The 24,763-nt window shown below is 56.7% G+C and overlaps 2 protein-coding genes across 2 annotated transcripts; one reads left to right on the plus strand and one right to left on the minus strand.

Annotated features, from left to right (window-relative positions):
* The first annotated feature begins 3,824 nt into the window (after window positions 1-3,824).
* LOC128973143 (cationic amino acid transporter 2-like) lies at window positions 3,825-10,078 on the plus strand. The gene is made up of 12 exons (XM_054389364.1): window positions 3,825-3,833; window positions 5,001-5,409; window positions 5,517-5,672; window positions 6,026-6,194; window positions 6,461-6,597; window positions 6,929-7,151; window positions 7,636-7,772; window positions 8,127-8,229; window positions 8,313-8,455; window positions 8,831-8,997; window positions 9,588-9,696; window positions 9,933-10,078. The coding sequence occupies exons 1-12, from the start codon at window positions 3,825-3,827 to the stop codon at window positions 10,076-10,078; spliced, it is 1,908 nt and encodes a 635-aa protein (XP_054245339.1).
* Window positions 10,079-12,569: 2,491 nt separating this feature from the next.
* On the minus strand, window positions 12,570-21,214 carry CCDC69 (coiled-coil domain containing 69). The gene is made up of 9 exons (XM_054389365.1): window positions 21,167-21,214; window positions 16,115-16,184; window positions 15,545-15,690; window positions 15,225-15,300; window positions 14,962-15,035; window positions 14,627-14,728; window positions 14,230-14,349; window positions 13,433-13,530; window positions 12,570-12,798 (listed from the first exon to the last, which is right to left on the minus strand). Exons 1-9 carry the CDS (start codon window positions 21,212-21,214, stop codon window positions 12,570-12,572), a joined length of 963 nt encoding a protein of 320 aa, XP_054245340.1.
* Window positions 21,215-24,763: the final 3,549 nt, after the last annotated feature.

Here is a 24,763-nt window from a genome sequence, read left to right on the forward strand (position 1 = left end):
CCCCAGCCTGTCCCCACAGTGCCCCATCCCTGTCCCCCACTGCTGCTGACACCTCCACAGAGCCTGGGGGAGCAGCCCTCCCCTCTTGCCTTGTCAGCTGGCAATCCAGGAAGGATGACTGGACAGACACCACATCTGTGGGGCAAGAGGTGAAACCTGGAGGCTGCAGGGGGGTGTGCCTGCTGCTCCCAAAATGATGGAGAGGTTTGGGTTATGGAGGTCCCTGGACAGAAAGGGCCATTAGAAATCCTAAATGATGTTCACAGTCCATCCCCTTTGCAGAACAACCTGCCCTTGCCAAAAAGTCCCTGTCCCCCCAGCAGCATGCACCCCAACAGACTCTCCACAGCCCCACCATGGCTTTGGGCTCTTGAGGTTCACCCCAGAAGCCCAGCAGCTATTTTTGCAGCCTGCTGCCAGACTGGGCTCTCTCGGAGACCAGGACACACCCAGTGCTCCAGCACTGAATGAAAAGGGAGCTTCGCGAGGTTAAAAAGAGAGGCATCCATCCTCCCTGTGAGGCGAGAGACTTTGGGGCCATCCCTTGCCCCGAAAGGGAACCCCACCACCAAAAAGTCCCCCTGCTCTTCGAGAGCTCCATGCCTTCGGGGTGTCACACGGTGCATTTGCTTGTAAAAAACTCAGTGGGTACCAAACGGGGTGGGGTGAGGAGGGGGTGGATTCTCTCCAGCATGCCCAGCTCAGATCCCTGCACGGCTGTTTCCACGGCCGCCGCAGCGCGGGACAAAGCCGCATCCCGGCCGGGACACACCCAGGACCCCCGCAACAACGCCAACCCTCACCCGAAAAAGCACCCGCGGGCAGTGCACCTCCCACGGCTCTTGGTAAAAAGGAAGAATTGTGCACAAAAGGAAATATTTTTCAGAAAAAAAAGAGAAAAAACAAGAAAAAAAAAAAAAAAGAAAACAAGGATCCCCCCTGCGGTCACCCCTTGAAGAGAGCCTCTGCTTGCACAGCTCGCTGCCAGGCCAGGCTCGCATGGCACCGCGGTGGCTTTGCCCGCTAGGCATCGTTCCCTTGCCCACCAACACCATCCCCTTGCCCACCAGCACAGACTTACGGCAGCACCGAGGCCTGTCCGGGGGTGCTCGGGGGGCAGCCGGCCGCCGGCGCGCTCGATGCGGTGCTTGTGGCCGGGAGCTCGTCCTTGGCGTGCAGCTGTTTCCTCCCGGTGAGACGTCACCGCCCAAGCCCTCCAGTCCCCGCCTGCCATGGCCAGGGCCACCCGCGCCACCATGCCACACCTCAGCCCCTCGGGTTTGGGTGCTCGTGGTGAAGGGGGACCCAATGTCATCCACAGAAGCCTTTTGCCTCACCCTGCTGAGTGCCAGCAGCGGCGACACAGCGCAAGGAGGTGACAGTGCGGACACTTTTGCCTGGTGAAATTTCACCTCTTGTTGTCACCTCTCCCCTAGCTTCCTGTTGGGTGCTGGGGTGCAAGGTACCCCGCTGCCTCCAGGGTTGGCCCTGCTGCCGGCTACCTCTGTCTGCACCCCTGCCCTGCTTACGGTTAGGAAATGTTCATCCCTGACTCTCTCTGCAAGAGCCAAGGAGGGAGTTGGCCCCCTCAGGACCTGCTTAAAGGGGAAGGTGCTGGCATGGGGTTCTGCAAAGAGGAGCTGTGGGGCAGGAGTGGGGCTAGTACACCATCCTGGGGACCAGCAGTTTGCTGTCTTCTGTCAGTCTTCCCTTCTCATGTTTGCAGACGCAGGGATGAGAAGACCTGGCAGCACAGCCGTGGTTGCAGATGCAGGCTGAGTCTCTCAGAGATGCTCCTGGCAGGCTGTACCTACCTGCAGTGCCCTGAGGCCATTTCCTTCCCTGCCTCACCCTTGTTAACCATTCATCTTCTTTACCATCACCCTTTGTCCCAGCCCAGAAGCTGCAGAAGGGCTGGAGGAGCTGCCAAGGCTCCCCAGGAGCCATGGGCATTGGTGTCTGTGTTCTGGCTGATACCAGCAGGAGCAAATAAAACCACTCGAGATATTGAAGGCTGCTGGCATGCAACCTTTCAGGCATCCATGCCCTCATGGTACTCACTGGCTAGAGCATCTCTCTGGGGCTGCAAGGCAGCTGAGTTGCTCAGCCTAGCCTCTCCTAAGGAGATGACAGTCCCTGGACAGCAGGGACCCCAGGCTGGGTGTGACATGCCCAATGGCTGGCACGCAGCCACAAGGCTGTGGTCCCCGCAGGGGCACTAGAAGCACTCTGGGAGGGGGTGACCCTCACAGCCAGCTATCACTGGCTTCTCCTTTGTGCCCTGTTGTTCCCTTGGGGCAATGTTCCCTTGGGCTGGCGTTGGTGTCTGGAGACCTTGCTCATGTGAGCCAGCGTGGGTGACAAGCACAGCTTTGTTCACCCTGTGCTGCACTGCAGGACAACAATCCTGCTGTCCTCCTGGTGCCTCTGGCTTGGGCATGGTATTGAGCCCCCTGCCCCAGAGGTGGAAGCCCAGCAGCTCACAGGGTGTATGGAGGACCTGGGGCTGCCCCATACAGCCAGGACAGGGTTGTTTTCTGGTTAGAGCATACACCTATGCTTCAGGTGCTGGAGATCTTCCCTTGCTTTGTTCCTGCATGGTTAATGTCCCCTTACTCTGCTCCTTACAAGCTAGGGGCTGCACTGAAATACAGAACACCCTAAGAGCATTTTGTTCACAAATCCTCTAAATAAACTCAGCCTGAGCATTATCTACGGTAAAATCAGTTAGTTCTTAAACAGTTCTCAACATACCAGGCCACAGCTTCTCCTCAAAGGTCAGACTCAGTTATCTCTTGTGGTGCTGAAACCAGCCAAGTCACCCTACAACTTCCCCCTGAGGGCACTTGCTGGCCCTGAGCAGCCTCACCTGAGACCCTCCACCCACTCAGCCCTGGGCTCCTATTTAAGCCGAGCCCTGAGCTTATCCCACTCCTTTCTTGCACTTTCTGGTCTGCACTTTAAGAGGGAGGCAGTATCAGTGTTGTCTCTGGTGACCATTTCATTCTCTATGGAGAAATATCCAGATCTTGTATCATTCCAATCTTCCAGACAAGACAGGAACTGGAGAGCCTTAGGGCCAAGAGCTACAGCCCCAGCTCTGCTCCCAGGTCAGTGATGGATGGTGCTGCTACCTGCTCTGCTACACGCTGTGCTTGGCAGGATGGGGTGCTGCTCTTTTAATGTTGCTGCCTCAGTAGTAGGGCTATGACAAGGTGTCAGCAGCAGCTGGGGGCTCAGTCTCCAAATACTGGGGAAGTTCAAGCAGCTTTAGGGCTTTGCCTCCTGGAATGCAGCTGGATGTGCTGCTGTAAACATCCCATGGAGCTGGGTCTGTGCTCCTTTGCTGCTGCAATCAGTCTTTGGACCTGCTCACCTCTCTCTGTGAGGGAAACAGAGATGACCCAGGACAGCTCAGCCTGGCTACAGCCACGGCTGTAGGGACATGCATCCTTGCATTCCGACCTGGCCATAGTTTCTGCTCCTCTCTACTTGGATTTCCCCTAAAACCTGCTCCACAGGTTGAGATGAGGATCCTGGTGTGAAGCTTACCCCTTCCACCTTCATGGGCACCTGTGAAATGTGAATTAAGCTCGCTCAGCAGTGCCTCTGAACTCATTAGCATGGCAGGCTTGTGTGTATGGTTTGGAAAGTGTCATGGGAAAAATGTTTCTACATAGATTTCCCATTGTGCAGCCCAGAGCAGTGGTCAGCAGGGGGAGGATCAGGGTCCTCCCTAAAGGGATTTAAGGGGAGACTGTAACTGGGGCTGCCTGGTGCTTGCCCTGCCCTTCAGCTTGCAGCTGGAGCAATTTGCCCAAAGGATGGCCCAAGTAAGTAATTTATTTGCAGAAGAAGGGAAAACCATCAGGGTGGGGTGCCCTGTGTGGGCCCGGTGGTGTGCAGGTGCTTGGGTGGGTGCTACTGGGGAGGCAGCCCCAGCTGGCTTGGCCTTGGCCAGCAGCTCCCCAGCTCCCAGGAGGCACAGCAGTGGTCCTGGAGGTTTGAGTTCCCTGTGTCACAAGGGTTTGTAGCTCCCTGTCCTGTGGCTGGGATGCTGGGTGCTGCTCCAGGGTGGTCCCCCTCCTCTCTGGCCCCCCCAGTGCAGCTGGGACCACATGGCCTTGGAATCCACAGAACTGCTGAGATGTGCTGCTGAGCAGGGTTTCCAGCTGGGTTCCTGGCCCTGGAAGTAGCAGATTATGGGATGTGAAGCACTCAATATGGACTTTGCTGTGAGGTAGCCTGGAGGTCCTGGCAGCACCATGCAGATGTGGGGGCATTGCAGGCCCCCTTCTTGCAGTTCTGGGGGAGGATGGGCTGGGTGGGGGAAGGTGTGCAAATCCCAGGCTTGCCACAGCAAGCATAAATATCAGAGAACATGGGGGTTCTCCTGGGCTGACATCCCCATCAGTGACCCAAGGAAGTCACAGCATTGCTGTGCATGCCCAGGTGAACCCAGTCTGAGCTGTGCCCCACAGTTACAGGTACTGTGTGAGCATCTTCAGCTGAGCAGATGGCTCCTTCTTGCTGCACTTGAAGGCCAATGACCGCTCCAGCGACAGAGCATCTCCCATCCCTCTTTCTCTGGCCCAGTTTCTGTATTTGAGTGGTGACCTTGGTGGTGCTGAGTTAATGGTTGTATGGGGAGACCTTAAAAGTCTCTTCCAACCTGAAGGTTTCAGTAGTGTCAAAGCTGGGACAGTGCTGGCTCTCTAAGCTGCTTGTGCAATAGGACTTTTCTGAGCTGGCAGAGGGACAAGCAGGTGTACCTGTCTCCTCTCACCATAGCACAGATTAGAGGTCAGTAAACCCCAACCATGCATTGCTCCACTTCTCCCTGAGGAGGAGGGTGCAGTGCAGTCCCCTTAGCTCCATTTTGCTCCAGACTGGGTGATTTCAGCAGGCAGCACCTGGGGAGCCTGGAAAGCACCTTGTGGACAGCAGGAGCTGCAAGGGAAGGGAAGGGTCACAGCCCCAGGGTGGTGCCCGTGGGGCAGCATCCTCCTCACACCTGCTGCTTTGCTCTCCCACAGGTGCTCTGCTGGGGCTGCCTGCTCCCAGGATTGAGGAAGCTTTCCCGCAGGAAGCAAGTCCCTGCCGGCTCGCAGGGCTCCAGCCTCCGCCGCTGCCTCTCCACCCTGGACCTCATTGCTTTGGGAGTGGGCAGCACGCTGGGGGCTGGTGTCTACGTCCTGGCAGGGGAAGTGGCTAAGACCAGCTCTGGCCCCAGCATTGTCCTTTCTTTCCTGACTGCAGCCCTGGTGTCTGCTCTGGCAGGGCTGTGCTACGCCGAGCTCGGGGCCCGCATGCCCCTGGCCGGCTCTGCCTATCTCTACAGCTACCTGACAGTGGGTGAGCTGTGGGCCTTCATTGCTGGGTGGAACCTGCTGCTGTCCTGTGTCATTGGTATGAGGCCCTTTTGATCCCTCCCCCTTTGCGTTGCCTTGGTGGTTTTGCTGGGTATTATACCCAGGGCCACCACTGTTGCTGCCCCAGCTGCCACCTCTCTGCAGGTACTGCCAGCGTTGCCCGAGCCTGGAGTGCTACCTTTGACCAGCTCCTTGGCAGGAAGATGGGGATGGTTTTGGGTGCTCACACAGCCATGAGCTCTGTGGGGCTGGCAGAGCATGTGGATGCCTTTGCTGCTGGCCTGGTGGTCCTGTTGGCAGGTAGGATGCCTCCCTCATGCCACCTTCCATCGTGTAGCATGAAGTCCTCACCTTGCTGTGGGCCCTTTGGGACATGGTTTAATGGCCATGGTGTTACTAGGTTGATGGTTGGACTTGGTGATGGTTTTAGAGGTCTTTTCTTACTGAAAGAATTCTATGATTCTATGCTGACCCCTCTGAGGCTTTCTTATTTCCCTGAGCAAAGAATGGGGAATACAAGAGGAACATATGGATATCTGCAGATCCTCCTGATTCTGCCTCTCTCCTCCCTTTTCTACCTTCCCCAAGTAGTATCTACCCTGGGCCTGGTATCATCAAGAGGACTTGCCTAGTTTTGCTCTTTTCATCCCCAGGGCTTCTTTCCTTTGGGGTGAAGGAGTCTACCACAGTCAACAAAGCCTTCACAGCTCTCAACATGCTTGTCCTGCTTTTTGTCACAGTAAGTGGCTTCATCAAAGGTGACATGAGCAACTGGAAGCTCAGAGAGGATGACCTGCCACGGGCAGCCACCCACGAGGCTGGGTATGAGGGGCTCTGCTCTTGCTGTGCTGCTTTCACAGGGGGATGGGGGTGGCTGGGTCATCCCCTGATGCTTTATCTGAGGAAACCTCACTTTCTCCCATTTATCACTGCCCTGCTGGCAATGCATCAAAGAAAGAAAGAGTCTGAAGCCCTGCTGGGTTGGTCCTGAAGGACTGTGCATGACAAATGAACTGTCCAGCCTGGGACCCCATTGCACTGACCTCTGTGCACTGCCTGACTCTTCCTCTTCCTCCTCTTTCTCCCAGGAACCAGTCCATGGCCAACAACATGTCCAGTGCCTTTGGGGTGGGAGGCTTCATGCCCTATGGTTTCACTGGGACCTTGGCTGGAGCCTCTGCCTGTTTCTATGCCTTTGTTGGGTTTGACTGCATTGCTACCACAGGTGAGATGGGGAGAGAAGCAGGTGAGACCCTTCTCTCCACACTGTGGGGGGGCTGTGGCAGTGATTCTTCCTGCAAAGTGTAGGGCTGGACTGGGAGTGGGCACATTCCTGGTTCTGTGCCAGAGCCAATCCTGCCCTTTTTGCTGAGAGGAGGACCTATGAGTCCATGTGTCATGACTGGGGTGATCCTGAAGCACAACCAGTCCCTCTCCCCATAGCACAGGTGCCCAGGAGGTCTAGTGATCCTTGGTAGAATGCCTCTGTGGGAATATGGGGAAATATGGGATGTTAAATGGGCAGCTATTTCTACAGCTCAGCTTGTCCTCCACAGGGGAAGAAGTGAGGGACCCACAGAGATCCATACCCATAGCCATCATCCTTTCCCTCCTCATCTGCTTCCTGGCATATTTTGGGGTGTCTGCAGCCCTCACTCTGATGATGCCTTACTACCTCCTGGACACCATGAGCCCACTCCCAGCAGCTTTTGAATACGTTGGCTGGACCAGTGCAAAGCATGCTGTGGTTGTGGGGTCATTGTGTGCCCTCACAACCAGGTGAGAGGAGTCCTCTGATGGCAGCTTTCTGTCTCAGAGCAAGGTTGCACCTCAGCTGTAACACATCCAGAATTTATCCCCAGCTGCTTCCTTCTGACTGCCCTGCTCAGCCAAAATACCTCAGCCCTTCCTTACAAACCCTATTGCTCCCTTCCTGATCAAGGAGAGCCACCAGTCCCCTTGGCATGCTGCTTTCAGCCCAGAGTTGGAGAAAGTGGTCAGGAATTTGGTGGCACTGTGACTGCAGGAGCAGGCTGGAGTGTCTTGGAGTACACAGGGCTGCTGGTGGCCTGTGGACACCATTTTCCTGATACTGTCCCTCATCTGGTGGTGAAGGAGGTGATGGTCTTATCTGTGTGGCCTTGAGAAGGTCACAGACCATGAAGATGATTCGGAGTTCCCTTGGCACCCAAGGAGAAGCAAAAGGCAGGGTGGCACCTCCTGGATACTTCACTCCACCGTCATAATTACTGCCTCTCTGCAGCCTCCTGGGCTCCATGTTCCCCATGCCACGGATCCTGTATGCAATGGCTCGAGACGGGCTCCTCTTCAAGCCTCTGGCCAGAGTTAGTCGCCGTCAGTGCCCGGTGGTGGCAACGCTGGCATCTGGAGGAGTGGCAGGTGGGTGAGAATTGGGTCACCCCTTAACCTTGAGCAGGGCTTGGTGGAGGTCTTCTTTCAGCAGGACAACACAGACCTCCTAGCTGTTTGAACAACATCTCCCCATGCCCAGGGAGGTCTCTCCTCGCTGTGGGCCTTGATGCCCTTCTGGGCACCAGTTCACAACCTCTCTGAGGTGGCAGAATGCTTTGCCCTAGTGGCTGAAGCATCAGCAGCTCAGTGAGCTGCTGGACCCCTGTTGTGACAGGTGTCAGGGGACCTGAGTGGGCAGAGGGGGAGAGCATGGCTGAGATGGGCACAGCAGCAGTGTCTCTAGCTCTGCTGGCAGGCTGAAAGGGCTGCTTGTCCCTGCAGCTCTCCTGGCCCTCCTCTTCGATCTGAAAGCCCTGGTTGACACAATGTCCATTGGCACACTGCTGGCATATTCACTGGTGGCTGGCTGTGTGGTGCTGCTCAGGTGAGGCTGCTGGGGACAGGAGATGGCAAAGCTTTGGCTTTGGTGCATCCTCACATGCCTGGACATCCAACATCTGCTCCCAGGTACCGGCCTGCGGCCAGCATTCGGGGCACTGCTGCAGGGAAGGTCTCAGCTATGCAGCTCTGGTGGGACCTTCTCATCCATCCACCCCCTTGTCCAACCCCACGTTCCTCTGCTCTGGTGGGCTGGGCTCTGACAGCTGTTGGTAAGCAGGGGAGGGGAGGGTGGGCTTTGTGAAGAGCTGGTGGGGGGAACCCAGGAGGAGCATGCCTGCTGCAGTGTGTGCTGGCAGGTTCCTGCTCGCTAAAAACCACCCAGCGGTGAGATGCAGGCAGGTCCTGCCTGGCTCCCTCCTGCCCTCTCCTGACTGCTGCGTGGCTGGCTGACCAACGGGACCTCGGGAAACCTCCTGCTCCCTCCACTTCCCAAGCTGGAGAGCAAAGCTAAACCCACTATGACAAGCCACTCAACCCTGTCCTCTATTCATGCCTCCTGCCATGGCAGCTTTGGATGCTGCACCCCAGGGATGCTGAGCCCAGGCTCAGCACTGCCCTGACATGCTGCTGTGATCCCCCCACAGCTGCCCTGGTCAGTGCCATGAGCTGGGTGAGCGCTGCTGGACTCTCCTGCTTCCAGGTCAGAGGTGCATGGTGCATCACTGCCTTGGCTCTGCCTCTCCTGGGGATCCTGGTGGCAGCTTTGCTCATCTGGAGGCAGCCCCAGAGCCGGGAGAGAGCATCCTTCATGGTGAGCACACAGCCTGGCTCTTGGGGAAAGACCCTGGGGGATGGAGAGGCAGGAAGCACCACAGTCCCATGAAGGCAGGGTTGGGTTGCCCTGGGAGGGTGCTCCCTTTTCGAGCCATGCAGACCTGCAGACCTTTTCTGCATCCACCTTCAACAAAGCTCTGTTGGAGGCACTGGGCACCTCGTGGGGTTTTCTGTAGGGGCTGCCTGGTTCTCCCCCACACATCTCACAGTGGGGGCATCTTCTGCAGCCCCAGCTGAGCCTAGAGCCTGCTACATGAATCACAGCAGCTTTGCCATAAAGAGATACCTGGTTCTGACACCCCAGCTTTTGCTAGTGGTTCATTGCCTTCCCCTCAAAGCCTACAGAAGCTCCAGTGCAGGACCTGTCAGCCAAACCACCCTCTAGAAGCATCCCTCTCCTGCATGGGCTCACATCTCTGAGCCTGACAGCCAGGTTGGGCTTCTTGTCTGTTGGCAACTACTCAAAGCAGCAGAGCACTGAATCAGACTGTGAACCCCCTGCCTGTGTGCCAGCCAGTGCCCCCAGGCAAAGGCAGGACCTCATCACCTTCTGCTTGGTCCCTGCAGGTTCCCTGCCTGCCCTTTCTGCCACTCCTCAGCATCACCATCAACAGCATCCTGATGGCCCAGCTCAGTGCAGCTGCCTGGCTGCGGTACCTGCTCTGGATGGCCACTGGTAAGCCTTGGCAGCTCTTGAGGTCCCAGAGCTGCCAGCAACCTCTTTGGGGGAAGCAGAGATGGTTTGAGAGCCACTGGCTGCAGAGTGGTGGTGGGATGGATGGATAAGATGCTGAAATTTAGTGTCAGAGGGTGGCCCCCTCTGACACCCTCTGATGGGTGGCCTAAAGGAGAGGGAATTTTCTGGCTAGGAAGGGAGAGGAGCCTCTCTCACCTGGCTCTGCCCTTTCCCAGGTTTCGTCGTTTACTTTGGCTATGGGATCTGGCACAGTGCTGAGAACCACCATCATGAAGGGACAGCCCCCCAGGGAAGCCCTGCCAGGGAGATGGCCCTGGGGACCCCCAGGACTGCATGGCACCCACCTGCTCCAGAGCAATAAAAGGAGACAGGCTGGTCCCTGAGCACTGGGCTCCCTCCACCCTGTGCCTGGGCAGCAGAGAGGCCTCTTGGGCTGAAGGTCTCATCCTGTGGAGGGTCACAGCCCTGCCATGAGCCCTAGGAGCTGTTTTCTCCTGAGCCTGCTGAAACCTTCCTGAGTCACCCCAAGGCAATCCCCTGATTGAAGGAGTTTTGTTTGGAGAGGATAAAGCAGGCAAATGTTTTTACTGCTGTGGGGTTGATTTTTTTTTTTTTTTTTATTTTGCCTTTGAAACACTACCCTGCAGCCTTCCAACTTCCCTCTGCCTCCATTTCCGCCCTCTCCCTCAGCCACTCAATGCAGAGCAGAGGCTTCCTGTGCTGTCCATGCTACCTCAGCACCCTAGGGCAGGTAGGGCTGACCTGCCTGTCCCCCCATGACTGCCAAGGCAATGCCTGGGCTGAGCTTTTTAGCTCCTTACTGTGGGCAAGTCCTTTTCAGGACTCAATTATTCCTGCTCCCTGGTTTCCAGCACTCCCCTTTCTCAGAGAGGGGCATATTCCTCTGGGTCTCCTGCAGGACGTGCCTCCAGGGGAGCAAGATGCCTGACCCTGCCAGCTTCGTCTCCCTCTGCCCAGCCATCCTGCCCCCTTCAACCACAGCTAGGCAGGGGGATTTTAAGACCAGGCTGGATGTGGCTCTGGGCAACCTGATGTAGTGTGAAGTGTCCTTGCCCATGGCAGGGGGTTGGAACTGGATGTGATCCTTGAGGTCCCTTCCCACCCTGACAGTTCTATGACTCTATATGCCCCATTTCCCTCTGCTTTGGTGCTGCATGTTCCTGGCACATCCCTCAGTGCCCCTGAGGCTGCTGTGCAGAGCTGGATGCTGCCACCTCAGCTGTCCCTGGAGCTGTGGGGATGCATGGCTTGGACATTTCCCTCTCTGGGCATCCCACAGCGGTGCTTGGGTGAGAGCTGGACCCTGCATCTGTGGTGCCTTCCTGGCTGCCTGCTTCAGCTGATAGGTTCCTGATTGATAAGGATCAGCACAAAGGATGGAAGTGGCTGTTGCTGTGGCCCTGCCAGCTTGGTGGGGCTGGGAGGATGGGGATCCACCCTGGGCTAGGAGCACATTGAAATGAATGAAACAGGGGAAGGAGCAAAGGAAAAGGGGATGGGCGGGGGGGGGGGGGGGGGGTGGGAGGTGCTCTTCTGGGGCACCCTTCTTGCAGCTTCATGGTACCTGCTCCCACCCCTCCCTGTCTCCTCACCTACCCTAAGTGCAGGGTGTGTGGCACTGCTATGAGATGTTCCAACACTGCTCCCCAGAATCACTGACACAAGACTCTTGTTGCTTCTTACAGACTTGTAATTTTTACAGCCAGTAGCACATTGGCCTGGTGCATACTCACATGCTGCCCCCTGACCCCAGCCCTGGGCAGGGGACATGCTGGTGACAGCCCCCAGAGCAGTGACCATCTCACCATGCTCATGCACCCCGTGGAAAGTGCTTGTGTGCATCCAGCCCTGACCTGCAGCTGTGCTGGTAGCATCTTCCCTGATGGGGATATGACCTGCTGGGAGCCCCTGCCGAAGCCTGGTTTCCCTCAGGAGGATGCTCTGCTTCCTGAATGGGCATCTCTGCCCAGCTTTGGGGGAGAATGTGGGGCTGGTGGTAGTGCTGCTGACGGGCAGCAAGGACAAGAAGGGCTTGGTGTGTGTGTGGCAGTAAGTGGGGATATAGCTGGGCTGCAGGAGAAACCCGTGGGAGCTGTTTTGCTGAAGATGGAGGAAGCAGTGGAGAGAGGAAGGCATAGGTGGGATCCCTGCCTCCCTGCCTGTGCCCCTCCCCAGGAAGTGAGGCATGTCCCAGGCAGGGGAGTCCCTGCTTTCACTGGAAATGGCAGGAATGGGTGGCATTGGCTTGGATCAGACTGAGCAGGAGGCAAAGTCCTGAAAGGGGACAGGCTGATGACCCATTTCATAGCAAGGGCAGCACTGGAGGTGGCAGATGCACCCTGTGGCACCCATCCCTCCTGCCCTTTGCTGCTGCTGCCCTGTGAAAGCCTCCATGGCTCAGGCCTGGGCTTGGCCCTCTGCTTCCCAGGGATGTTCCCCAGGGAGTGAGGTACCTTACACCACCCCATCCCCAGCGTCCTCCCCATCCTCCTGGTGCTTGTCCCCCTCCCAGTGACCACCTCACCTCGCAGCCCCAGGCAGCACCGATGCCGGTCATGCTCAGAGCCAAGTGCTGGGTTGGATCCAGCCTGACACACATCTGCGTGTCCTGGCCAACCCCTTTCACTCCTAGGAAGCCTCCCCCACAACCTTCCACCAGAGGAAGGGCTGCAGGGACGGCACAGGAGTGTGGCCGGGGTTCCCCTGCGGCCCCGCAGGGGCTGGGGAAGGGCAGGAGCAAGAGTCCTGTGAAACGCTCCGTCACCCCGGGCGGATGGGGCAGCCCCGAGGGCTCGGCCGTCGCAGGGGCCCTGGCGAGACCGGTGCCAGGCTCACCCCGCCCGGAGGAAGGCCCTGAGAGCCCCCTGGCAGCGCGCGGTGCCTGTCGGCGCGGTGCTACGTGGCGATGAGCGGCACCTCGCCGGCGGCCGCGGGGAAGGAGGCTCCGTCGCCGCCGTGGAGCACGCGGTACAGCAGCTCCTCCTTCTCGCGCCCAGCCTGCTCCCGCAGCTGCGCCTCCTTCGCCAGCGCCCCGCGGGCAGCCAGCAGCTCCTCCGACAGCTGCCTGCAGAGGGACATTGAGATACTGGGATGTGTCCAGAGAAGGGCAACGAGGCTGGGGAGAGGTCTGGAGCACAGCCCTATGAGGAGAGGTTGAAGGAGCCTGGAGAAGAGGAGGCTCAGGGGAGACCTTCTTGCACTCTACAACTACCTGAAAGGAGGTTGTAGACAGGTGAGGGTTGGTCTCTTCTCCCAGGCAATCAGTGGCAGAACAAGAGGACACAGTCTCAGGCTGTGCCAGGGGAACTTTAGGCTCGAGGTGAGGAGAAAGTTCTTCACAGAAAGAGTAATTGGCAATGGAATGTGCTGCCCAGGAAGGTGGTGGAGTCACCGTTCCTGGAGGTGTTCACAAAAAGCTTGGATGTGGCACTTGGAGCCATGGTTTAGTTGTCAGGGGGTGTCAGGGATTAGGTTATAGGTTGGACTTGATGATCTCTGAGATCTTTCCCAACCTGGTTGATTCTGTGACTCTGTGAAAATAGCCAGAGCTGCTGGAGTGGCTGGGCACAGTGCCTGCCAGCCCCTGCCGTGCCCCAAAAGGCACCCAGGGGCACCAAGGGCTGTGAGGTATTCCCCTACCACCACCCCTCCCCCCACCTCAATCAGAGATGCCACCTGTGGGACCAGCACTCACCTTGCCATGACCAAGTGGTTCTGGGTGCGAACTTGCAGGTCCTCGTTCTCCTGCTGGAGAGTCTTCACCTTCTCCTCCAGCAGAAGGTTCCTCTCTACCTGGAAGAGGGGCATGAGGGTGAGGGGGAAGCTGGAAAGCACCTCTGAACCCCTCTGCCCTGCCACCCCATCTTGGAAGGAGTCCTGGCTTGGTGGGAGCATGGTGGCAATGCATCCACAGCCTCCCTCTACTCCAAGAAAGGAACAGGGCTCTGTCCACCTCTGCCTCAGCTCCAATTTCTGGACAGGACACAGGTGAGAAGAAGAGACCTTAAATTGCTCCAGAGGAGGTTTACATTGGACATTCTTCACCAAAAGGGTTGTAGAATCATAGAACTGTCAGGGTTGGAAGGGGCTTCAAGGCTCAGCCAGTTCCAATCCCCTTGCCATGGGCAGGGACACCTCACACTACAGCAGGTTGCTCACAGCCACATCCAGCCTGGCTGCAAAAACCTCCAGGGATGAGGCTTCCACCACCTCCCTGGGCAACCTGTGCCAGTGTCTCACCACCCTCATGGGGAAGAATTTCTTCCTAAAGCAGTGGAACAAGCTGCCCAGGGAGTGGTGGAGTCAGCAGCCCTGGAGGGATTTAAAGGTGTACAGATGTGGTGCTGAGGGCTGTGGTTTAGCAGTGGACTTAGCAGTGTTAGGTTTTAACAGCTGGACTTGATGATCCTAAAAGTCTTTTCCAACCTAAATGATTCTGTGGTAGAAGAGATGGGAAGAGGCCAGCCCACCTGTGACCTGCTTCCAACTCACCACATCCTCCAGGTTCAGCAGCTTCTTGTCCAGGCCATGGATGTGCTCATTCTTCATCTCAATGACAAAGTGCAGGCTCTCCAGCTCCTGCTCCCAGAAGGGGCTGGGGCTTCCATGCTCCTGTGGGCCACAGGGGAGGCAGGAGCTGCAGCAGGGTGGGCATGTGGGGCATCTGCTATGCCTTTTGCCCATCCCTTGTGTTCAAAGGACTCCAATGGCCCATGTACCACCCCCCTTCCCCCAGGGAAAGAGCTGTGCTCCCTGCTTTAGCTGTCCTGTGCCTATCCCCACCCCTGGCTCCAGCCCCTCTCCAGCTCTCAGGGTCCCTCAGAGAAGCACCTTGGCTTTGGGACAGCACCCCAGAGGTAGGTCCCCTCCCTGCCACCCCTCTCTGTACCTGGATGTGCTTCTTGTAGTCTGTGCTCAAGAGCGACTCTTCCACCCGCTTCATCCTCTCCTGGAAAGCCTTCAGCTGGGATTTCAGTGCTTGGATCGTCTCCTAGGACAGCCAAAGAGGAAGCAGGATGGGAGATGTCTGGGATTCCTTCCTGAGCAGGGGCACTGCTGAGCTACAGCACCCTCAAAGCCCCAGGGATGGAGGAGCCTGTGTGGCCCCTAGTAAGAGCAGGGCTAAGGTGACCACTGAGGAGCTTGGGGCATCATGGTGGCACCAGCAGAGGGTCCTCAAGCTCTCTACAAGCACCCAGGCCCCAGGGATTTCTGTGCAGGTACCTGTAAGGCTGCCTGGGACCTGCGGTGGGACTCTGCCAGCAGCAGCTTCTCCTCTTCATGCACTCTCTGGAGCTCTGCAGCAGGGGGCATGAGTTGAGTGTCACTGGTGTGCAGACACCAGGACAAGCCCCACCTGAGCCCCACAGTGCAGTGGAGCAGGGAGGCAGCATCCCCATGGCTCCACAGGAAGCCAGAAGGCACCAGCAGTTGTTGGGGGAAATGGGCAGAGGGGCTGCAGGGACTCCTCCTGTCCTGGCACACACCTTGCAGGGTCTCCTTGTGCTCTCTCCTCAGGGCATCAAAATGCTCCTGCAGCTGGAGGTCTTTTCCCTTTTCCACCTGGGAAGCAGGCAGATGACAAACCCTACATGTCTGAACCAGTGAAAGGGATGCTCTGACCCTCCCCACCCCTCCTGACTCACTGCCAGACCCACACCTCTTTGGGCTTCCCTAAGCCCTTCCTAACCCCTTCCTTCTCCTGGAAACAGGAGAGCCCAGCCCAGCATGTGGCAGGTCCATGACCACTGCCTGGGAAGTCCTGGCTGGCTGCACACTCCCTGCAGCACCCTGCTTTGTGACCCACCTGGCTGTTAACATCCTGGACGACTCTCCCGGTGCCTGCCTGGCTGGCCTCCTGCAGCTGCTCCTCCTCCTGGCCTTGAAGGAGTCTCCTACCCTCTGTCAGCTCCTCTGGCTCCTTCCCATCCTCGGCTGGCAGGGTGGCATTGGCTGCAACGCAAACACAGCTGACACCGCACCGCCCACGTCCTGCTTGGATGTCCTCAGCAAAGGACCTACCAGCTTGGTGGCCTGGGTTCAGCCCCTGGCCTCTTCCTACTGGGCACACACCTCCTCCCCCTCCCATCTCACTGGTGCAAATTAGCACTAATTGGGATGCTGCTGGCAGGCTCAGAGAGGACACAGCTCCTTAGGTCTCCTGCCCTGGGGACGACCTGTTTGTCTGAGAGGATGGGATGTCACCACCTCTGGGATGCCACTGTGTCTGCCTGCCTGCCCCAGTGCCATGTAGGGGCTGCAGCCACTATCCTCACCCTCCCCAGCCCCAGCTGGCCACCTTGGGGTCTGTCCTACTGCTTTCTGAATGCCACCCTGAGGAAGCAGAGCATGGGGGAGTCGTGCACATTCTTCTCACCCTTCTCTGTCTTCAAGGCCGTGAGCTCCTGGGCAGCTGGTCCCCTCTCCTGCTGGGATTTTAGCTGTCTCTGGCAGAGAGAAAGGGGGCTGGAGCAGGGGGGGACAAAAGGGGGCAGCTGGCTGCAGGCAGAGGACACCCTGCAGCCAGGCACCCTGCATTGAGCACACTTCAGCCCTGCTAAAACATAAGTACTTGAGCAGGGCCCCCTGACCCCCTGCCCTGTGCCAGCTCTGAGCACCCATGGGTGCACACTCTGCCTGGCAGGCAGCCCCAAGCTCATTTCCCTGTGCCCCAGGTACTTCACCACATGACACTGCCAGGCCTGGAAGGTGCTCACAAGACCCCTGCCCCCCAGCATGGTACTGATGCAAAAGAGGCACCAGTAGCAAAACATTTGGTAGAGGAGAGCAGGCAGCACTAAACAGGGTTCTGGGTATGTCCCTTCCTTGCCACCCTCCTCTTGCCCTGTACCTGGAATGCTCAGGGTCAGCCTGGTCCCTGGCACCTCGCAGCACCCCAGAGATGCCTCCTGGCTGGTGCTTTGACCCAGCTCGTGCTGGAGCAGGAGTGGACATGGAAAATATCCACAGAGCAGAGGCAATGCTGACCCTGTGCAGGGCTGGCAGCAGGCAAGGGCTGGTGGCAGGGCAAGCAATGACCTCAGGAGAGCAGGAATGTGCTGCTCAGCCCTGCATGCTCCTGCTGCTGCAGGGCTGATGTAACCCAGAGCTGGGAGCTGCCTTCAGCAACACAGCTCTGTGGGATGCCTTCCAGCCCTGCATGGGTTTAATTTAGTCACTTGGAGGGGAGGAAGGAAAAAAAAAGAAAAAAGGGATATGGATATATTTTTATCTGTTGCTGAAAGATAGAAGCAAATCTCAGCTGGTTTCACAGCTCGGCCTCCCTGGTGCAGGGCAAACCTTGCCCCTGATGCCCATCATCCAGGTGTGCTTCTGGGCATGAGTGTGGATCCACTGAGGGTGAGGGAATCCACCTGCTGATACAGTCTGCTCTCCAGCCACCCCTAAAAGTGCAGGTCCCTAACAAACCCATACCTGCATGCAGCAGGGAGCCAGGGACCCTGCTGTGCCAGCTGCACCCCAGCCTGGCCCAGCTGTGCCAGCAGTGTGGCCAAATACAGAGCAGATTAGGGAGCCTGGCTTGGGAAAAAAGAGAGGCAAAGCAAACAGGCCTCCCTGCCTCCACCTCCCTGACAGCCCCCCTCCTGAAGCTGGAGGGAAGCACAGTTGCCAGCGAGCAGAGGAAAGCTCAGAGCCTCTGGGAAGCCACCAGGGCTTTATCTTCCCTTCTATGGCGTGAGCGGCCGCGATGTTGAACGCGCCCCAGGGCCAGGAGCCACCAGGCAGTTGGGATTTGCAGGGTTTGTTCTCCTTGCCCATGCAGCCTGCCCTGCAGATCTGGGGTGCTCTGGGGTGTCACCGAGCCCCAGCAGCCAGCCCTGCCTGTACAGCATCCCAAGGGTCTCCGAGCCCACCCCTCTGCACCCATTTCATGCTATTTAATGTACCCTGTGCCCCACGCTGGGTTTGGGGGCTGGGCTGGGTGGATGAAACTGTCAGTGCTCTGCAAGCCAAGGGGCATCACAGGAGGCTCAAAAGTTCCCCCTGCCCTGGTCTTACTGCAACAAAGTGAAGACTGTGTGGGACAGCATCTTGATAACCAAGCCCCCAGGGGATTTGAATGAGCTGAGCCTTGCTGGGAGCAGGATGCTGGTATCTTCTCCAGGAGTGATCCCCAAACCTCACTTGCCCAAACTGTTGCATCTGTCCCACTCACTGGTGAAGGCAATGCCCATGGACAGAGGAGCCCCGGGCTGGTCACCCCTGATCACCCCCTCACCATGGGCAATGTCTCCAGCTCAGATCCAGGGCACTTCCCTCTCTTCTCCACGCCCCAAACCCAACAGGATGGAGCTGATCAAGGAGAATGATTTGAGACAACTGTGCTAAAGTCCAGAATGGCTGAAGGGAGGAGAGGTTTGCCAGCATCAGCAGACAAATCTAAGTACCTGCCCCAAGGCAATGCACCAGGCACCTGTCCTAACTCTGCAGCAATTAAAATACTGTCTGGAGTTAATTTTACTCCTAAGGACTCAATTGTCCTTTGGGATGAGAGCTCCACTGCCAGGGTGAAATGCAAAATGTGGTTGAAACCTAAGTGAAATACAGAGGCCCTTTCTGCTGTTACTTCCAGAGCAGGATGTGGCACTCTGGTATCATTTTGGAGAGCTGGGATATTCCTGGTATCCTCTCTGTATGAAAGGAGCAGGTTGGGAGTGGTTCCAGCTGGAACAGCTTTGGCCTGGGAAAGAAGAGGCTGAAACATCCTGCAGGTGCAGCCATCAGCAGGGCTGCTTATGGAATGGTTTAGGTTGGAAAAGACCTTTAAGATCATCCAGTACAACCATTATCCTGTAAGGTCTCAGCACGGAAACCTCTGGCTTCAGCTTTGGGGAGGCTCATGCCAAAAAAATACCTTCCAGCTTTAAAAATAATAATAATAATCACCATTTTTTAAAAAGTATGCACATTCTTACAACTAAATATTTCTAATGGTCTGGAGCAAAACTGTTTATGGATGGATTAACTGGGATTTCCAGCAGAACCTGAGGCATTTCAGAAGTGGGGAGCACCAACTGAGGCAGCCAGCACGGAGCAGGCAGCTGCAGGCAGCTGGATCAGCTGCAGCCCCTGCTTCAGCTTTCAGCATGAGGTGGGGGTTTGGACATGAGGTGGGGCTTTGTACCGTATTTTTCTTCCTCTTTTCCTGTTTTACAAGTATGTTGAGCAACTAAACCATACAACCTTACCCTCAGCAAACAAAATCACAAAGAGGCAGGAAACGAGCATTTAAATCCCGGCTCTGTTCCTGGGGACAAGGTTTTGCTTCGTGGCCGTGGAGATGTGGGGGCCAGAATTTGGCCCACAACCCTAAAACCTTCCTGGGACCTGCAGCAGATGCTCTGTGCTGCCAGAGCAACGCTGGTACAGGTCTGTGGGACCTGTCTTCAGCTCTGCTGCTGGTTTCCCTCCAGCAATGGCTGTGTTACAAGATGGCTATCACCTCTTGTACAGCCAGACCTGTGCCACAGAAACCCCAAACCCTTCATGCTGCTGACAGCCCAGAGTTTTGCATCCTGACCTTTCCCTTGCTCCTGCTGCTACATATAGTTCCTATAGCTCCAAAATAAATTCACCCCAGCCCTGGAGGGTGGCCAAGCCTCAGCCCTGATCTTTTGGGAAGGAGTCTTGGCCTCTCTCACGCTGAGAGCACAATTGAAGGATGAGCTGTGACCACGAGTGGCCAAGTGTGGGTGGATGGAGCTGGAGGGGAAGGGACCCCTGAGGATAGTGCTTGCTGCATGGGGCTGGGCTCTGGCCATGGCACCTCTGCCCATGCCTCCTTATCACCCTGCTGCCTGCAAGCTGCCTCCCCCAAGGCATGCAGCAGTGCCTGGTGTGCCGCCTACCCACCTCACTCAGCCTGGCACAGGCTCCCCAAGGTCACCTCCAACTTCAGACCAGCCCCAAAAGCTTCCACAGCCCCTAGCTCTATGACAGTCCCCAGCCTCATAATGTGCACCTGGGATCTGCCTGGGCTTTCCTCTCAGATTTGAGGGCTCCTCCATCACCAAGGAACTGCAAAGGACCAGCTCTGCAAGTCCACCCATCAGGAGCCAGGGTGGAGGTCTCCCATCCCACCTTTTGGTATCCTGGACACAAGTCAGGAGTGTGAGCAGGAGCAGCTTGATGCCCACCCTTACCCCTTTTTGCCATAAAGGGGATTTTCAGTGATGCTTTCAGGATTAACTAAGTTTAGTCATGGCAGCAGGGCTGGTTTAGGGCGGCACAGACCATGGTGAGCAGCATGGCAGGGCTGAGGAGAAGAGCTCAAGAGCAGAGAAGCACAGGAAGGGAGGTGTCAGAGGGTAAATGACTGACTTAGATTTCCGTATTTCAGTATATGTGCATCTTTCAGCACCTGAGGCCTGGGGCTGCTGTTTCCCCCTGTCCCATGTCCCTCCTTGCGAGCTCTCAGAGCCCCAAAACCAACCCAGAAGTGTCTGATCTCCTGACACAGAGTGGATTTTTTTTTCCATGAGAAGCAGCCAAGCCTGCAAGTGCTGTAGATAAAAGGCACTTGCCGGCTCCGGGGCTGTGCCTGCTCCCCCCACACATCCCAGCCCTGAGCTGTGCTTCAGCCGCGTGGTGCTGGGCGGCAGAGCTCTCACAGCTGCCTCTGCGAAGGGCCACCCGTGTCGGGGGACATGCCGGCACCGTGGGGCCTCTCTGACTCTCTCCTGCTACCCTCCAGCCACCACAACCCACCGACACCAATATGCCCAGCACACCCGACTCCACAAACAGCCCCTTGAGGCCATGGCAGGGCAATAAGGCAGCAGGAGCACGTCAGAAAACAACAATAATTGTCTGCAGATAATTTCTAGCCTTCGAGTCGCAGAAGGGCTCTTCAGTGCAGAGCAATGCACCAGGATTTGGTGGGGACTCGGTGCTCCCCTGCAGAAGTGTCACCTTCGGCACGGGGAGGGGGGATCCTAACTTTTAGGACAAGGCAGGATGCTATGGGAAGATAGCAGAGATCTAGCTGGAGGAACCCATCCCTGTCCTCTCAGGGAACAACATTTCCAGGAGACATTGTCACCCCCGATACTGCCCCCCATTTCGTATGGGCTTCCCCAGGATGTGGTGAGAGAGCCCAGAGGGGTGCAGGAGGGTGGAGGAGGGCAGGTGGCTCCCAAATCCCACCTTGCCCGGTGCTGATTTCCTCACCATACCAGTGGGGTCCAGGCAGCCGGGAATAGCCACACTTCCCACTGCGGGGGGGACAGGGGGAGACCCACGCCGGGTGCCCCCAGCACACCTACTCCATGCAAACCCCAGCCACGCATGAACCCCAACTCTAGGCAAACCCCGAGCCCATGCCAAGCCCGAGCCCACGCCAAGCCCAGCCCAAGCCCAGCCCAAACCCAGCCCAAGCCCAGCCCAACCAAGTCCCTGCAGCCGTTACCTTGCCGCCGGCGGGACAGCAGCGCAGGGCGCTGCCGGTGCAGCCCATGGAACCCCAGCCGTAGCCCGCTCAACCGCGGGGCGCGGAGAGCTGCATCCCGCGGAGGGACGGGACAGGACGGGACGGGACGGGATGGGACGAGCCGCCTCAGCTGGCCGGTAGAGAAAACACAATTTTTTTTGAAAAAAAATAATTAAAAAAAAAGTCCCCGCAGCTGCTCGCAGGCAGCGCCGGGAGAGGGTGCTCTGCACCCCGAGCCGCGGGCAGGGCCCCCGGCCGCAGCCTGCCCGCCCCCGGGGCTGGCCCTGGACGTCTGGAGGGGGTGCTCCGGCTCTGGGGCCCTTGCAGCCCAGGATGTCCCCGCCCTGGGTGCAGGGTGCTTCGCCCCAAGCAGAGTGGTGGCACCTTAGAGTACGAGGTAGCTCGAGAGGTCCCTTTCAACCCAGGGCATTCTAGGATTCTGTGACGCCCTCTGCCCTGGGAATGTTCTTTCCCTGGGGCACAGAGAGAGGATGCTCCATGATGGGTCGGGGAAAAGCGGAAGATGACCCCTGCACCAAGGCTGGGGTACAGCTGGAGCACAGCCTCGGTGGGGGGTGCTTCCAGTGGTGAACTCACCCTAGCCCCCCTGGGAGAAGGGATATGAGGGGTGAGGGCAGGATCCGTCCTAGCTTTTTCCATTATCCCATGAAGTTTCAGCCGTGCTGGGGTAACTGTGTAAAGGGAGTGGCTGTGGGGTGTTTTCTTCCGGCAGAAGCTCTGCTCTGGGGGTAGCTGTGCTTGCTGGAGGGGCCTTTCAGTGTGGTCCATACTGCCTGGGGGACTGCATCCCAGCAACTCCCCTCTTAAGCATCCCAAACATCCCAAATGCTGAGCCTGGAGCCAGGGAGCCTTTTTCCAGGATGAAAGCCTGCACTTTGGAAACGGGTCTCAAAGAAGTAGGGAAATAGGTGTATTTGAAAGTGTCCTGTCTAAAAACTGTGAAGGAAAAGGCAGGCTCCTCCCAAGGTTTTGGGTTTAATGCTATTTTGAAACGCTGTGGGATAACAGACTTTCCTAAATGAACACAAATTCTGACCTGAAAAACCAACCATTGCCACCCAGCACTGCTGAAACAGGAGAGTTTCAACCTGGTCATGAGGCTCTGCCCCGTATGGAAACGCTGCCAACTTTTTGTCAACAAGTTTCTATTCTGACATTTTCCAAATATCCCCTGGGTGAGGTCCAAGCAGCCTGTGGCTTGGGGGCTGCCAGCTCTCCCTGGTGTTTTGCCACCACTCTGACACTGTCTGCCTGGTTGGTGAGGGAACAGAGCTACATGCTCGCCCCATCACGTGCCGCTTGGAGGTGTTTTTTTTCTGCCCTAGTAACCCTGGAACCAGGGAAATTGTGAAACACTACTCGGATAGGAGGGTGGGGATGAAAAGGGGCATGTCCATGGCTGCCCCAAGTCTCCCCAGGGACTGGTGGGACCAGTTGCCTGCACCTAGGTGCTGCTTAACTTAGGTTCACATTTCGTGAGTCACAAGAGCTTCCTGGCATCAGTCCCCACTGCTCAGAAACCACTGAGAGTGTCTCTGTTCTTATCTCTCCCAGCACTTCATACATGAGGCAAGTCTCCTTCCCAGCCTGAGAGTGTACTTATTTGGGCTGAGTAGGTCGTTTGTGGGATAATAAAGCTCCGTCAGTGCAAGGTGCTGGTCTCCACCTCTCCAGGGTTACTTCAAAATCCTGGTCCAGACTTTTGAGACTGAAGGCATACAAGGGGAAGCACAAAAGCACATGCCTAGTTCCAGACTGAATTTGCATCGTTGGGGCTGTGGCTATGAACAGAAGCAACTGTGTGGGCAGCTGAGGAGGAGCCCGTCCAGCTGCCATCACGTCTTGCTGGTGCATGAAGGTCCAGCAGTTCACACACGTGCTTGTGGTAATTGCTGGTTTCAACTGTGGGGCACAGAGGGGGTGCATGAGGATGCCCCTGTGCCACAAGGGGGTGTCTGGGTAGAGTTTCTCTTGATATGGTGGAGAAAAAAAAGAGAAGTTTTGGTCATATCGAGCTGATGCATCAAAGCAGAAAGGCAGAGCTGGGGCTGGGGAGCGAGGCTGCTCCATGACACACTCTGTGCCATGGCAACTACAACCCTGCACTTCTATCAATCACTGACTTTTGGAGAAGGGACAGCACCAGATCACATTACTTCCTTCCTTCAGCCTGCGGGCGCAACTGTGAGGCTGCCTGCCAGAGGTCCTGCCTGTGCTGCCCCAAAAGTCTCTTTTAGCTTGATTTTAGCAATTTCCCTGATTCTTCAGTCTTCCTGTGTGGGCTGTATGGGACGTGTCCCAGCTGGAGAGATCTGCCATCTCAAACCTGGCTTAATTTGCCTCTGCCCTAGTACACTAATAACTTGTTCCCTGTGCAGAGCAGCACTTAAACAGGCAGAAACTTCTCTGTCCAGCTGTCTTCAAGCAAAGCAGGGACTTTCCATCGTGGTATACTGGTGGGGTTCATGGCTGCTGCAAGTCATCCCCCCTCCCTAACCATGGAAGCCTGGGGAGCACACAGGGCTGAGCTGCCAGAAGCTGCTTGCAGATTGCTGGTGACAAAAGGGACCGTGGCAGTGAGGGGATTTTTGCCCGGGGAAGAGACAGGAAGGCAGAGGCAGTGTGTGGCAGACCCACCTGGGGCAGCTTCAGCACATTTTGAAGTTTGCTTGCCCTGCTGTCTTTTTCGGGGTTATCACGATCTCTCCCCGGGAATGACAGTGCCTGGAGACCTCTCAAGGGTTTTTGTCTGACAAAGTGAGCCCGGGAAGGTTTATCTCAGGCTCAGCTGCATTGCCGTAAATGGGCTAACAGCTGGCTGAATGGAGAGTTAATTTGTACCGATGGTCATTTAAAGTGTTTGCCAAAGCTTATGGGTAAGAGAAGTATTTATGCAAGCTGCTCAAGTGTCTCAGCTCTCTCTCCAGTTACAGCTGGTAAGGACTGGGCAGGACAGGGTGGGTACAAGGCATGGGCTATCCATCTGGGATTCATCCCTACATGGTCTGTGTGCAGGGTGGTCCTGTGAACACAGATGGGGTCATTCATATTTTGTTTTTTCCTTTTGTTTTCAGAAACTCAGTCTGGGGAAAAAGAGAGAAAGAGAGGGGATGGTGTGGGGTGTGTGTTAGAAAATTTTGCCAGAAAGTTTTTGGACAGTGAGCTGGCCCATGGTGATGCCTGGTGGGTCTAGGCAATGGGGACGGGGTGGTCTATAGTTGCACCCTTTGACCCCATGCATCAGTTGCTTTTGTAAATGAGACCTAATGAAGTCATCTGTGCTGGCAGCAAATCAAAGATACTAGGCAGATCTGCTGAGACCTTGTTGACTTGGGCTTTGCATGGGTGAGATAGCTCAGCAACCTTTGAACTGCAGAGGATCTTGCCTGTGTTGGAGCCCAAAAAAAGGCTGCAGATTCCTTTAGTGGGGTTATAGGTCACCCATGCTTCTGCCTTGAGGGTAGAGCAGTGATTTCTAGTCAGTCCTGCCCCTGCTTGTGTTTCTCCAAGAAAAAAAAGATGTGGATTAACCTGTCCTTACAGTCCTTTATTCTC

This window comes from Indicator indicator, chromosome 18 (genome assembly GCF_027791375.1).
Source record: "Indicator indicator isolate 239-I01 chromosome 18, UM_Iind_1.1, whole genome shotgun sequence".
NCBI classification, from domain to species: Eukaryota; Metazoa; Chordata; class Aves; order Piciformes; family Indicatoridae; genus Indicator; species Indicator indicator.

What these genes read in the sequence shown, in the direction of transcription:
- CCDC69 (XM_054389365.1), bottom strand. Translation starts at nt 21,214, where the DNA reads ATGGGCTGCACCGGCAGCGCCCTGCGCTGCTGTCCCGCCGGCGGCAAG. An exon ending in GGTCCCAGGCAGCCTTACAG is followed by an intron (nt 14,729 to 14,961) that starts GTACCTGCACAG and finishes TGGCTGTCCTAG; the next exon opens with GAGACGATCCAAGCACTGAA. An exon ending in AACCACTTGGTCATGGCAAG is followed by an intron (nt 12,799 to 13,432) that starts GTGAGTGCTGGT and finishes CTCTGCAGGCAG; the next exon opens with CTGTCGGAGGAGCTGCTGGC.
- LOC128973143 (XM_054389364.1), top strand. An exon ending in GCAGCCACCCACGAGGCTGG is followed by an intron (nt 6,195 to 6,460) that starts GTATGAGGGGCT and finishes TCTTTCTCCCAG; the next exon opens with GAACCAGTCCATGGCCAACA. An exon ending in CCTGCTCTGGATGGCCACTG is followed by an intron (nt 9,697 to 9,932) that starts GTAAGCCTTGGC and finishes GCCCTTTCCCAG; the next exon opens with GTTTCGTCGTTTACTTTGGC.